The following is a 15,694-nucleotide window of genomic DNA, read 5'->3' as shown; positions in this document are numbered from 1 at the left end:
ATCAGAGATGACAAGATTGTAAGAAGTGTACTACAGTGACAGGCTACACATTAACTTGGAATTCTATGCATGGGCTTCATCAAAGCAATATTCAAATGTTTCAGAGTCTGAATGAAGAATGATGTAAGTTTGGTAGTTGCAGATCATGCGATTAGGAACCATTCGAAAATATCTGTGCCCAGCAAGTGCAAAGTGCATGCTAATGAAGTCTACCTTTGTGGCTCCTAGAAAGTGCAATATTGTGTAACTGGGATTGAGGATTAAAGGACTCCACTGAAAGGCAAAAACAAAATGCAAATACATTTGGCTACAAGCTGGATACAAGCAAATAAGGTAGTAGTACATCAGCTGTAAATATAACTGCTCTACAGCAAATTTAAACCTATTTATTAATCTAAAGTAAATCTCTCTCAGAAACTTGAACAGATACCCTTCACTTGTAAGGAGGCAAACATGCATTCAGCCTTTGTAAATACATTTGAAACAACAGCACAGCCCATCATTAAGGCAAACATTACATGAACAGACCAACAGATACAGAGATCAAGTCTCAGTGGGTCTTCTCCTCCCTTCCTCCTCTTGGTCTTCCCTATGAAACTACTCTTTACTATTTTTCTTGAGTCTGTTTCTTCTTTGAAGAGCACATGAGCCAAGAGCAATAATCAAACAGGCTCTGCTACAGACTACCACAAAAATTGTATGTGATTTTACACTTTTACCCAGGCATGTACAGATCTAGGTATACATTGCAGTGAATTCCAGCCTGTTCACTACTGTTTCTCTTTTTGCACTGATTTAGGAATAACAAAGTCTACCTTGAATACTAAAAGATTCTCTTTGTGCACAGAACTTGAACAGATCTGGTATCTGTTGTATGGTCAGTGCTGTTCCTTCCACCACCTTGCTGCTGTCCTCCCTGGCAGGAAGAACACTTGTGGAGGCAAAAACAGAGGAGTACATCAAAACCCTGGTCCCTGTGCTGAGACAAGGATGCCAAGAGCAAGATATCTAAGTTGCTTACAGAGCCACCATTGAGTCATTCAGTAACTTAACAGGATCAGCGATGACAAAGGTAGGGGAGTTAAGTAAGGATCTGGTCTATACCAAATCTCAGCCCCAAGGTCTTGTATATGTTATTTTCTATTTCTGTTCCACTCAGCTTTCCTTGGGTGCTTGCAGAACTGTGGTTTTACATATTTGACATGACATACTTTGCATCCACTCTCAGAAGGGAGAAAGACTGAGGGCTAACTGTTCTTTTCGACCTTTACCCTTCATAAAGGTGGGGAGTTTGATTTGCTGGGGTTTTCTGCTTGGTTGTTTTTTTTAATCATTACAAAGAGCTATTTTATTTAAGCATTCCATTGAATATGGCCTTAATTTATTTGTGCTAGTTATCTCCAATGACATCTTGTGAACTGCTCATGAAGGCAGTTGAAGCAGGAATGCACAGAAAAAGGACTGTGCTTTTATTTTCATTTAAAAATAATTTTAAAATCAGTAATCTTGCAGAAAACCAAGTCTTTGCTCTAAACCCCTAATGATTTAAAGCTTAAATTAGTTGCTAAAATAGCTTGTCCAATACCATGTTCTGGTGCTGTTACAGTCCTCAAGATTTACTTTAAAATAAAATTAGTTTAACACGTTGAAGAAATGTACTTACTGTATCTGGACATGATAATTATTAGGCACTAACAGTAAGAACATTGATGAGTACATGCATGCTAAGTCTAGAGTAAGAAAGAGTACATTATGCTTTCCTTGCTGATCACCCACAGGGAACCCCACCGCGCGCTATGAGCTACATCCTTCTCCTTCCCAAGTGCTCCAACAGAAGCATGTCTTTGCTGTTATTGGGGTATCTGAGCTGGAGAAAGACAGGTTTTACTGGACATGGGTGAATGGGTACCCTGGCTCAGTGCTCCTCAGAGAAAACATTATAAGGCATTGTATTTCTCTTCTTTGAGCATGCTGATGCTTTTATGTTTGTAGTTACCTATAGATACAAATATAAATGAAGACATCAAATTGAGGACAACAGAGAATCAGACACTGTGCTATCTGATTATTGTATAATCCGAATATTTTGTTTCAAATTTATTACTGATCACTGCCAGGGAGAGCTAGGCACTGCTAAACCAAGGTACAAATTGCCACAAACCTAAGCTGCAAGAATCAGAAACCACACAAATCTGTGAGGTTCTGTGATATATTTAAATCCATTTTTTATCAGAAGAATTAAAACAAACAAGTCATAAAAGATGTAAATTCCCAGATATACCTACCTTTCCGTAGATGTCATTTATGATTATATGAACAAATATGGATGCTTCTGTCAGTCCTTCTAAGTACACATGACGATAACCTAGTAAGCCAAAAATATTGCACCACAAATAATTTTAAGCACAACTGATAATGACTGTCTATACAAGTGAAATATATACTGTAAGCCACCTTATGCCTTTACTAAAACTTCTCTTAGGTTCTTACTTGTTTTCCAAGCCCACCCCAGAACAAACTGCCTCCAAGTTATAAATCAGCCCCCAATAGCAATTTCCAAAAGCACAGACACCCAAACTCCCTCAAGTAATGCTGAATATACCACCCTAAGGAGAACTGTCCATGCTTGTACAAGAAGTCTCAGAGATATAAGCATATCTCTTATGCTGATAACTTCATCTTAAACTTCAAGTTTAAAGCTGTTTGTTCTTCTGCTAGATTTCTAAATCAAACATGTGGGACTAACCAGGCACAAGACTACTAAAGGCCAGAGTTCTTTGTCCAACGAAGTCTCGCCCTATAGGATCATGGTCCCAAACAAGAAATCGCACCAAAGCTATTTCAGGCATGTGGACAGTAAAAGTGAGTGTTTCCTCCCAAACAGGATTAAACCCTGTAAAGCAAACAGAACAAAAATTTTGGAAAACAAGTCCATAGCAAGCACTAGCCTCAATTTTCATGATATGCAGCAAGAGGCATAGGAAACAAGCAGACCAAATACACAAATGATAACTTATTACTTATTGCTCATCTAGATAGAGGTGCACTCAATCTCTATTATGTACGTAACTCAAAGTGAAAGATCTGTCTCTTGGTTTGCTTTTACAAACAAAACGGTTCTGTTTGGGTAGCTGGCAAGGATGCCTAGGCAAGTTGCTTTTTTGTAGAACTAAAGTAGGCAAAAGACAAATCAGAACAAACAGGAATTACATTTGTTCCCTCCCCATTGTTTTACAACTGCCTATGAGAACTGATGCCACCTCTCCTATTGCAACAGGCTATCCCACTCTGTTATTCAATCTACCTCCTATGAAGGCTGCGGTGGCAGTGAAATTGCCTAGGATGTGATTTGTTTTTTTCATTGCATTTAAAGTTATACTTGTATTTTCCATACATTAAAAAAATAAAAATAAAAAAGTTGCAACTTCTGCATAAAGGAGATTTAAGAACTATCCAGGAGACAATATTGTGGTGAACAGCTCCTGTCCTTCACTTCTAGCTTGTCTGTCTCCCGCCACCAGAAATTCAGAATTAATATGTTAGAATACAATCATTTCAGTTCATCAGATAAGAAGCTTTGAAATTTAGAAAGTAATAACAGATACTAAATAATTTATAATTACTTAATATTTTACTCCAAGAAGAAAAAATCAGCCTGATTATCTTACCATTGTCGTCAACCACCCTGGTCTGATCTTTACAGCAGTCAACAGGTAGCCCAATAATTTCCACCTCAACAAAGGGATCTATTATCTATTTTTTAAAAACAAAGTATTTTAAAAGCAAGCCAATAATAAAAGCTAAAAGTCAATTTTTCAGAAAATTCATGCAGAAAATTGATTTAAATTCATATGAGAATTCAAAAACCTTTGATTCATATAGATTTTCAAGCAGCATAATCATGAGAAATGACTTCATAAAGTGTAAGTTGAGGTATGGTTTGTACTCTCAAAAGCTATGGCCAGCTATGACTAATTTTCAAGTACAAATCAGTTCTTAAACATCATGTATAGGACACAGACTCCTTGGGAAAATGCAGCATTTAGTGACCAAAAGTTTGACAATATCAGAAATTTATTGGTATATTTAAATAAGGAGAAAGCTTCTTTGAGTCAAAATCTGTCATGTCACTCCAGGGCCTCTCATTGAAGCATCTGTTGGTATCAGAGTATCTTACCTCTCCTCTATCCCCTAACATGGAGTCAGGGGGCTTAGGTAGCTGCTGTCCACTGATGATTTTCAGAATAAGCTGCTTTTTAGGACTGGCAGGAAGTGGATCAGCAGAGTAGGGGTTGAATGTGCCTAAAAGATTGCAAGGAATGAGAATTGTAAGGAAAAGATACACAGAAGATGTATCACCCAAGATGCATACATATAGCCAAAGTTCAGTCATGAGAAAGTAACTTACAGAGTATGAAACAGCTGTTGATTAATTTTAAAATTCCATTCCACTTTCTTGCAACCTTTTCTGAGCTAAGCAGCCCTTGGTTATATGATTAAAAGACAGAAAGGTCCCCTCTAATAAGTTATGAATGTATGGAAATATTAAAGATTCTATATATGTTCTTTCTTGTGTCTTCAAGACTTCATATGAAGACACTTTCTGAAACGCCTGACACAGTAAGAAATGTATAGTGGGACATTACCTTTGCACATCTGCTGAGGTTTGAGGACATAACCACAGTTGCCATTTACCCTAAATTTTGCTTCATTTAACTGCATCACACGTCCCTCAGACTGGTAGTTTAGTGCCACTGATGAAAGAGAAAACTCAGGTGTCATTGATAATATTCACTTATCACATACACAAGGACTGGGAAGTAAGTTTTCATGCAACACCTACCTAACTGGCAACCAACATTCCAGTAAGGTAAAGGATTGAAATTGCTGGAGTCAATCCGATAGGCTGATGGATACACCCTTGTAAGCTGTTTCTGGTTGTAAAGCATAAACTGTTCAGCCTTCTGCTGCACTGCTTGGTGGGCTCTTGTTTCGCTGAATGATAGCACATTCCCTGTTGATCCTGTGTGCATTATTAAATCAACAAACAGGTTATAAAGGAATTCTAGGAGATGGGGACCTGAACTCAGACCTCAGTTATGCTGGTATTAATCAAGGGGAACATGAGATTTAGTCCTAAATTATAACATAGACTGCCCTGTCAAATGCAAATCACATACACTGCATAACTGAAGAGCACCAGTTTCCCCTTTCAGGAGGGTCTTTTGTTCTACTGCCAAGCTTCCAGAACTTGAAGGGGAAGCCAAGCAAGAGCTGAAGCTAATTGCTAGAACCTTTTCTCCTGCCAAACACACCAGACATGACTGCTATGAAGAATCTATAGAGAAATCTACTAATGGCAGCATGATGATAACTATCTTACTCAAGAGCTTACAGTCTGGGGGAAGAAGTGCACAGCAGGGCTCTTGTCCTTGTCACACATTAATAGAAGCACTCAATCCATTTCAACTCATCCTTTCTCTAAGTAATCCAAGCAATCTTTCCAATTCGTAAGTCTTCCCTCCGAGAGTTTTACCCCTTAGGCAGACCCCCTCTGATCAGCCCTCTGGGAGAAAGATTGCCCAGAAGACTTTCTTAGGTGAAAGTGCCCAACTGTGAGAGAGCAGTTAGACCCACTCAACTGTATGATCTCTCCATGCCCATCTCTTCACCTAGGATCAAGAAAGCACGAGATCTAGACGAAAGGTAAGAGCAGTACTGTGCTCTGATAAGCAAGCCCTCCTTTCCATCAAGAGCAATCAGATGGATTCAGACTGCACCTGGACTTGCAGCATAAGCTGAGCTGTTTGTCAGCTCAGAACAATGACACGGAAACTCCTCAAGACTTTGTTCTTGTATATCTTGAACTCTCTCCATAGGGCTTTCACCCTCCTTAATTTCTCCCATTAAATTCTATTAAATTAGCAGTTGATTTTATAGTAATCACAGAATTTCATACACAGTTTGCTCATATACATTTAATGACCTTCCCCACAAATTCCTTTGCAACTTTCTCAATGTCCATTTTACCTCTATTTAGTAAAACAATTGCACACTTTCTGAATGGGGATCACATCTATTTATCACAACTAAAAATCTGTCATGTTATTCGATGCTACTTAAAATTGATAAAGCTAAAAGATGATGACAAATTCTAGAAAACTGTGAAAACAGGAAAGGGTTCGCCTAAAAAAGACTCATTTTTAAAACTGTCACTAAAACACGAATGCCATAAGAAATCAAGGGAAAGGTGGTGCTTTACTCTTTCTCTATGCCTGGGTTTGGCAGTAGCAGTCAGTTAAGTAAAAGGAACAGGTAACTAACTCCTCTGCTTTTAAAACATCTTAAAAAAAAAACCAAAACAAAACAAAAAACAAAACCAACAAACAAGGGAAAAATGAAGAAGGCAGACATGTTTCCTATCCAAATAGGAAAGCGAAAAAGGCATGTGTAAGTCTTGTGCCAGCAGCCTTACCATCATCTACTATATCCTGGGCAGCCACAGAGTTTGTGTACACCACTAGGTCAGACAGAGCTCGGCACAGCTTTACTGTTCTTCTTCGATGAGCCAGTCTGCTGAAATATGTTCAATACATAAAACAAATCAGGAGATTTTCAATATTTAAAGCATATTTCAATCCCCCTTTCTGTTCTTTTCATCAATAAGGAAATTAACAACTGTGAACAGGGAACCGTGTGTGGCAAACCTCCTCAGAGAGGGCTCCAAGATGACTTCCCCTCATACCTCTGTAATCACAATACACAATTTTTTTTCATTTAAAACATGAAATAGCTGCACCATGGCTCTTCTCAACATAAACAAGTCAGACAGCTTTGAGCTGTATTTGAAAAAGCATTTCAGTGACAACAAATGCATTCTCAATGGCACTTTTTTGATTGCTTTTTCTTTACATTCTCAGATGTAATAAAGTTGGCTGGGCTGTGATGTACCTTTATCTAGCCTAAACAGTTTTCTTACAGCATGCAAAATGTAGATCAGCATTTTTCCATTAGAAGAGTATTACTATCACACTTCTTTTCAGTCTAAGCGTAATAGCTATTTGCAACCTATGAAAACTTATGCAATCAAAATATCAGGCTACAGCAGTCAAGCAAAATATACACCAACAGAAGCGTCATAAATGACCTGCTCTTAAGAACAGACTTCCCTGAGGCAATGACACGTAAGTATTGATAGTAGTAAACATTGCCTCTAGCTTAACTGAGCTGTAAAACTATGGTGATTCACGGCTCACCTGTGGAGCTGCCCCATTTCCTTCCCACAGGGTGTTTGCTGGCTTTCATCATCATCTGATGCACTATTGTGTTTGGATGCTACCTTCACAGCTTTCTGTTGGGAAAGAATCAAGCACAGCTGTGTCAGTTTATGGGGTGGTTCTATAATTACGCATTACTGTAATTAATGTCAGTGGGTTGGGCAAGCTGCAGAAGGTTTACAGCACAGGACCAGTGTCCTACAAGGATGCTGAATGACCCCTGGGGGTTTGACAACAGAAAACTCGGGGTGGTATGTCAAGTGTTTCCATACATGCAGAGAAGAAAAGCCAACACAAAGCACCTGTGCCCAGATCTCACTCTATCTGGCTGCAAGGATCCAAGCCTGCAGCCAGGGAGCAGTTTTACCTGCTGGCAAGCAGACAAATCCAAGCCTGAAGAATATTATTTCTGCAAAGTGACCAGTCCGTTGCAGGCCAGTCCATATTCTGCAGCTTCCCTCCCCTGCTCCCTCCTGACATGAAAGCACAACACTGCTCCAACTGTCTGCAGTACATTGGCCACCAGTCCTGCTGAAATTCTAATGGGTTGTATCATATTTAACAAACAGTAACACACAGTAGTATCTAAACGTGTGTTGCTTTCACCTACCTATGCTACTCCCAACTTAGAAAATTCAAGGAATAATCCATGAAGTGGAGAACAGTCTGGGCAAAATTTTCAAATACCATCTTTCTGCTGTCTTTTGAGCCCCCCATACAAGCATTCAAGTTATTCCAAATTATTACACTAGACAGTAAATAGCTATGATAAAAATATTAACATCTCCAAAGCACCTTTATTTCACAAGCAACTGTTATTTAATAGTTTCCTATTTCAACAACATTACATCTTTTGTAACACTAACGATGTCTTCAAGTGAGAGTTTCTTTAATTCCCTTCTCATCAAGGGGTAATTAACAATATAACTGAAAACTCCTTATCCTTTTACTCCTATGGCTAATTGAGCACAGATTTCTTTTCTCCTGTTATGATACACAAATAATGTACATAATTTAGTTTGCTGTGTTTAGTGCTGAAATAAAATTGCCTAGATTGAGAATAATTTCCTTGGTTCGATTTTGGAATCTGAAGGTCTGCACTGGGGATGCTTCCCACAGTTAACTTGCAGGAACTGCCATCCTTAGTGTGTTTGTCCCTCCACTGGCAGTTTTTAAAGAGTTTATACATGAGGCACAAGAGCTGGCTGAAAATACCCCAAGTCAATATCCCTGAGCAGATAATTCTGTACCTGCAAAAATATCAGTAGTAACCATCCTTCCCAGGCATCCCTTTAGCTGGAATGTCATAAGTGGGAAGTTACTGGACATCCCTGTTGCTTCAGTCTACAACACAACTGGGGAAAAAAATAATAAAAAAAAAAAATCTATATATACACTCTGATTTTTTTCAGCAGAGATGAAGCAAATGGGCTTTCCAACCTTCTCTATCCATTAGGCTAGACAGTTGTAGTAATTAAATTATTGACATACTTTCCAGCTCTCAGAGTAACCACCAATTTTTAGTGGCTGACTTTCGCCTGTGATATCTCATTCCACAGCATTTGTTTTCCCATCAGCAAGCAGAGGTTACAAAGAGAAGTGTCCACTATCACATACACCAGGTACTTACAGATCTCAATATATTCTGAGTGAATAATGTGCACTTAGCTAAAGCTGCTGAAGGAAGTATGTTCACTTCAGTTTAATGTAAGCTTATAATCAAAGTGTAAATGAGTCCTGCTTAGAGAATTTCTGATGGCTCCTAGCTGACTCCAGGGCAGATGAACTGGTGGCTGATTAAGTTGTATGAACTATTTCATAATTGCTATTTTTCCTAAACTGATGCTCAGATTTTATCAGTTACAGAGTGTGTTCCCTGCTCAGATACAGCTTTCACTGCAGACAGCGCTGAAGAGGAATACAGGTGTCTTGCAGGCTGGGGCAGAGGAAGCGCTGGCAGCACAGTGACTCAGCTGCAGACCTGCTGTGTGCCCCTTTCATGACAAGCTTATCTGCTGATTTATTTACTTGGTATCTGCTAATTGACTCTGGAGGAAGAAAGCCTTCAGTCAAACCAAATCATGCTGAGATTACATGTTCAATAACTCCAAGCCTCAAAGCACTGTGGGAGTGTGGGAACAGGGGAGGTGGATGACAGGAACACATTTATCAAGGTATGGGAATAGGAGGAAACATGGGCCACTGTCACTTCTGGTAGCTGCTGTCCACCTGTAAAACGAAACTTCACACTCATTTGAATTTTATCAGATCTTACTTGGTTCAGCTGTAACAGTGAAGACCCAGTGAAGCAAACAGTTTGACCTAGCAGCTACACAAACATCTAAGTTATCTGCAAAACCATGAAGAGATCAGAAAAGAACACATTTTTACAAAGCAGAAGCCAGAGCCAGTACTCAGTCACAGCAGTCTCCTAAAGCAAGTGGAAAGCCAGTCACAGCACACCCTGTGTGGCAATGCTCAGGGTATGAAACAGCAAAGCTGGACTCTGAATGAAACCAACATTATGTGTGCTGTGTGCACACAAGTCTGGAAAATAAGAATACACCAAGGCATTTGTCTATGTTACTTTTATGCCGTTGCAAGTTTGGTCAGAAAGCCAGCAATTCCACATCACTGGTAAAGACAATCTTTTTGGTCAGGCAAGATTTTTGGGTTGGTTTTAGTGTTTGGTTTTTTTTTTTTTTACTTTACACACTCATCTTTAAAAAGTTCTCCAATACTGCTAGCAGCCAGTATTCCTCTAAACAGCAATAAATGTACCAAGTGTAATCACATAGTCTTTTCTGACTGCTTGTTCCAAGCAATAAAACATATCCAGTGTCTCTAGAATGCTGTGAGAACTAGAAGAACAAACTGAGTCTCTTGTTTTACTTACTTTGTGTTTACCGAAGTTGCCCATTAATGATCGACTATGAGACTTTTTTCCACCTTCTTTTATGTCCAGGCTCTGTGCAGAGAAAGTGCAGTAAGTACTGTAACTAGATACTTTCAGAAGCAGTCAGTTAAAGTCTAAACTGCAACATACTGATCTGTGAACATATACTGAAATCCAAGATCTTCACAGGACTTCTCCAATTTGCTTATACACTTGATAGCTTAGCAACCCTCTAGCATTAAGGAAAAATATTGACACTTAAGACAACAACCAACCTTGTACAAAAAGCAGTCTAGCAAAAACAGGCAAGCAACAACAAAACACATTTGAAAGTGCACTTGAAAACAGTCACAAAGGAAAAAAAACCCAAAAATCTAGCAGATAAATGTGGACTTTTTATAGGCAGCCTGAAGTCTGAGTTTCTTATTTATAGCCATGCCCCTAGACATAAATTTGATAATCCCAAGCAGCGCCTAGCATTTTCTCTCAGAAAAGCACATTCCTCCCTCTTCTAAAAAGCAAAACAAAGACCTAAAGGTGCTGAAGAATATTCCCCCAGGGTTTCAGGAATTCCTATAAATTCCAATTATTCCCTGTTCAGTGTTGAGTTGGAATTCACTTCTGACTACTGTCACAGTAAGGGCACTACATCCAAGGAAGTCAATAGCCTCTCTATGTTCAAAGATTTGTTCCTAGCTCAGGATGAAAGTCCTTGTAAAACATTGACTGAAACTTCAGCAGACAAAGTACTTTTCTCCCTCAGATAAGGGTGAGAGTTGACAGTTTCAACAGCTAACTGAAACTAGTATCAGGCCTGACTGACAGTAAGTATTGTACACACTGCTTGCTTACCTTGCTCACCTACTCCCAGAATTCGCTTGGTAATTACTGGAGATGAGCACAGAAAACTTGCAATAAAGGAAAATGAGATCTGACCACCAAAAAGTAGAAAAAATTCCCAACAGATCCCATTTTGGTACTTCAATTACACCATAACTACTAGAAAAAAGCTTTACAACACCACCAAAGCTAGCTAATGAGTTAGACAACTACCAAACCACCAAAGTGTTTAACCAGTTAGCTTCCTCATATCTAAGTCAACAGTGGCTATAAATTATTCTTCCAGTTGTTTTAACTGACTATTATTAATTGTTCAGCTCTGTATTGCTGTAAGACCCTTGAAAAAAGTCACATACAATCAATCTTCACACAGGATTGTTGCAGCAAGAGATCTCAATAATTTCAAATGTCAATTAGAAAATTCTATCATTTAATATTATTACCTGACAAATATCTGAATAATGCACTTGTATTACTAAAGTATTTTCGGTACTTTTATCACATCAATGACATGTAATGGGTAATCTCAGTCATCATATCCAACACCAACAACTTACGGAAATTTGCATTATTTAAACAAAACTCCTTACCCCTTCAAAAGCTATCTAGGGGCCAATAATTTTCCAAACATCAGAGAACACAGCAAATGTAATTTTAACACAAAGTAACATTGAAATGACTCATATCTAATCATATTTACTAACACAGGGAGTTTGCTCTCTGAAATCCCACTTTTCTGACCTCATGAAGGCCAAAGGGAACCAGCAATCTGACTGTTTTGAGACTGCAAAGCCACAGTCTGAAAATAACCCTTCTCTGTCATGCTTTGTCCTCTGCATTCTTACAGCCTTTTCCCACCACAACACACATTTTACAGATGTCTCGAGCATCAGCACAAGCCGAGTATGTTTGGTGTAGTCAAGTCTGGCTCCAGGCAAAAGTCTCATGGGTCCAGCCTTGGAGAAAGAGATTGATGAGAACTACAAAAGCCCTAAAGAGTGGGAAGACATGCAGAAAGCAGAGCTACATGTACTTGACCTTTAAGACTACACCTCTTACAAAGTAGGCACCCCCACACAACAACTCACTCAGTATTTAACTGAGGTTTGCATACAGTTTAGGTGAAAGTATGGTATCCCTGGATTCAAGGTGCTGTTTACTGATGTAGTCAAAATTCTGATACATTTTATTGTTTTACAAAAGTAGTTTGATGTAAAAAGGGAAAAGAAAACCTACTCTTCTTGATCTGAAACAGTCTCAAGTCATGAAAAAAACCCAACCTTTCTTTCATCCACTGGCATTACAGGCAGAGATTTATTATGGCAAGTCTTCATAAGACTAAAGCAATAGAGAAAGGATCTTTCTAGACACAAACTGAATTGCTTGATACATGCTTGCAACTGGTACTTACTGAATTGGTTGCTTCAAACTGTCACAAGGAATAAACCAGATTAGAAAACATTGAAGCAACATACTCTTCACATTTGACCAAATTCTCTTCTTAGATATTTCCCTGAAATAGTTCCAAGTTTTCACTTTGGACAAAGCAAACTTTCAGCAGCTGTTTAAAAGTTATCAGCTTTCTCATCTGAAAAATGTGCAATACACATTGTACTCTCTTAATACTGAACAGAGCATATGAAAGGGAAAAAACCACATACCTGCTTCAGGTTAACATTTAAACCCTCATGAGTTGCCTTTAGTAGGGCTCTCACAGTGAAGCTGTCAGGATCTTCTTTGTCCCTGATTTGGGATTCTTTTATTAGAGATTCCAGTTTTGTTCTTATAAAAGATTCCACCTGGTGCTCAGTTGCACCGTTACTCTGAAAGAAATACAGTTAAACCCATTAAGAAATCCAGTTAAAGTAGATTATTATGTCCATCACTTCTGGAACAGCCTGGGGAAGCATTACACACGTTTCAGGCAACACAACACTCCGAACATTTTCTTTGTGCAAGAAGCAGCTTCTTGTATAATCCTGTCTTGCATAACCTTGCCTTTTCTATTAGTGGCTTTTACAGCCCTTTCCATTCTCCGTTTTCTTTTTAGTCCTCCTGACACAACTTACACTGCCACACCAAAGTACAGTCCACCACGTAGAATGCCCAGAACCTTGCCCTGGTGTTAGCAATTTCTTTCAAAACTGTCATAAGTCTGATCTTCTCTCTCAGATGATGACATGAATTTCTAGCTAATGCACTTACCTACTTCCTCCAAAATACCAGACAACCCAAGCATCATTATACTTCAGCTCCAAACAGTAAGAAAGAGGAGTTAACAACACTCATATGTACTACATAGACAGAAACCAGTCTCTTACATAACGTGCCTAAAATAAAAATGGATCTTGTAGAACAGTGTGCACTTAGCATCCCTTCATCACTGAGGTGTGAGACCTCTCCCGAGAAAGGAGAGGAAAGCAACTGTTCTGTCCTAACACGTTCCATTTCTAGCCCCAAAAGACATACCGTGTTTTGCATTGGTTTTAAGGATTGTCAGATTTTTCTTAGATCTTTCTGTTAAAGAAACCATAATCTTATCAGAAGTGCTCAAGCCACGTTAGTAAAGTATACATGGAATACACAGATTGCTCCTGTGAAGAGCACATTGGTTTCAGGCCTCACATTGGTTTCAGAACCAGTACAGCAATCTCATCTCATCTCACTACACCCATAATTAGAGTTATGTTCTTTCAATATATACTTTTTCCTTGAACTTAAACCTGCAGAATTCTGTAGCTGTACTTAAAATCAATCATATTCCTAAACATTAATGGAATTGGGAGTCTTCAAGCTTCCCCATAAATTAATACCAAATATTTCCAATACTGTAGTAAATACCAACAAAAATATAAGTTCTGAGTCATTGAGCAAGCTAAACACTAGACTTGCCAAGTACTAATTTGAATTCTTTCAAATCAATTCTTTCTACTTCTCCCTAGATAGCGTTTTCTTTGTTCAAAAGTTTTAACTGGTGAAGCAAGGCTGTCTCCTGACTAGAAAAAAAAACCACTTGCTGGATAATGCACACCAGTTTCAGCTAGTAGCAAAAAAATATGTTAATAAAATTAGCAGCAGAAAAAATAAATGAAGAGTTAAGAAAGCAAATACAAATCAATCTTCTGAATCAAAAAATAAGAAACAGAAGGATTGAAAATGAATGTTTCACACCTCATATTTGTTTCATTGGTATGTCTCAATTTTCATCTAGCAGTTGTGTAGCAAATCCATCATGCCATTGCTTTAAGTACTACACATCTGTATCTGAAAAAAAGCCTAGCAAGCTTGCAAGTGCTGGCATCAATGCTTACAGTCTAGTGTACCTGAAGTACTCAAATCCTTTATTTGTATGATTTAAAAGACAAAGTGTGCATTTCCAAACAATGTCATTCCATACCTAGATGTGAAATTATATAACTTCTGTATCTTAAGGACCTGACTTAGAAATCACAGTTAAAAATTCATCTGCTAACAACTATGTAGGATTATAGAGTATGCATGTAAGAGATGTAGAGTTATAACAGTTCTAGGAACTGTATAAATGCACATACATAGCAAGGCTTTAATTTGCAGTCATCTTCAATTTCATCAGCACTATCCTCATCTGAAACTTCTCCTTCTTCAGCATCTGCTCCAAGACTGCACGGCAACTTTTTACCCTAAAATGAAGAAAAAAATATTCACAATAAATGCACACATGGCCAGTGTTATTTAATGCAAAGACCAAAATAGCCCATTCCTCAACTATTCCTTATTTTAATTGTGACCACAGTCTGGAATTTGTTTTCAGAGAGTCTCATGCGAACTGGTTCAAGGACCTAGATTATCACAGGTGATATTTCAAGATTTTCTGGAAGAGTTTCTTACTGGAAGATCTTTGCAAGCTCTTTCAAAAAAGTGTATCACCTCCCCTGTCTGGAGTAAGCAAGCAAGGGTCCAAAAGATTTCTTTGAGTTAACTTTCAGACATTTCAGACTTACCCCTAGCAAGCAGACTATTGTATATTTAAAATTTAAAAAAAGTCAGAAGCTGAGATTTTGTCATAGGTTCCTCATAAGAATAGAAAACACAGACACAGAAGAAGTCACTGCAAGCAGCCATCAACATGAAGGAAGCAGCAAAGCCAAAACCTATTTTAATGTTGCATGCTCATGCAAGAGTACAGTCAGCAGCCCAAAATTAGATGCTAATCCAGTACTGTGAATGTCGTATATCTGCATTAGAAAGGAACTACTTTAACTCCATGTCTAGTTTCCAACAACTGATTAGAGTGGTGAGCATCAAACAGAGGTTACCGGCTACTTAAAAAAAAAAAAAAAAAAAAGGCTCTGTCAGATTAGTTTTGCTTTTTAGAGCATTAATCTTTGATTTTCCTGTTTCATGACATAGTGAAGCGCAATCACAGAACCTTAGAAATGTTGGCTATGGGAGCTCTGAATATCTTTGGTCCAATCTCTCACTAAAGGAGGATCATTACCAGCTCTCACGAGCTTTGCTTTACAATGTCTTGCAAACTTTCAAAGGTGGAGACTCCCCTGGCCTTCTGCACAGTCTCTTTCCATGCTGCACTACCATCAGCTGAAAAAGCTTTTCCCGGCATCCAGTCTGCCCCTCCCAAGCTGTAACTTGTGGCCATTGCCTCTTGCTTTACAGTCTGCTACTTAATAAATTACCTATTAAA

At 38.5% G+C, this 15,694-nt stretch overlaps 1 protein-coding gene across 1 annotated transcript in view; it reads right to left on the bottom strand.

The window, feature by feature from the left end:
* Positions 1-15,694, bottom strand: part of PLCH1 (phospholipase C eta 1) — an 81,635-nt gene that overhangs the window by 6,848 nt on the left and 59,093 nt on the right. Inside the window, exons 11-22 of the mRNA XM_065674719.1 lie at positions 14,565-14,672; positions 12,675-12,836; positions 10,174-10,245; positions 7,257-7,351; positions 6,476-6,576; positions 4,844-5,023; positions 4,647-4,754; positions 4,178-4,302; positions 3,669-3,753; positions 2,747-2,893; positions 2,286-2,365; positions 214-273 (exon numbers count right to left, since the gene is read on the bottom strand). Coding sequence (XP_065530791.1) covers positions 214-273; positions 2,286-2,365; positions 2,747-2,893; positions 3,669-3,753; positions 4,178-4,302; positions 4,647-4,754; positions 4,844-5,023; positions 6,476-6,576; positions 7,257-7,351; positions 10,174-10,245; positions 12,675-12,836; positions 14,565-14,672 — 1,323 coding nt within the window. The remainder of the gene's footprint in view (positions 1-213; positions 274-2,285; positions 2,366-2,746; positions 2,894-3,668; positions 3,754-4,177; positions 4,303-4,646; positions 4,755-4,843; positions 5,024-6,475; positions 6,577-7,256; positions 7,352-10,173; positions 10,246-12,674; positions 12,837-14,564; positions 14,673-15,694) is intronic.

This window comes from Lathamus discolor, chromosome 3, assembly GCF_037157495.1.
Source record: "Lathamus discolor isolate bLatDis1 chromosome 3, bLatDis1.hap1, whole genome shotgun sequence".
NCBI classification, from domain to species: domain Eukaryota; kingdom Metazoa; phylum Chordata; class Aves; order Psittaciformes; family Psittacidae; genus Lathamus; species Lathamus discolor.
The sequence above is the reverse complement of the archived record's forward strand: the minus strand, read 5'-3'. Positions and strand labels throughout refer to the sequence as shown.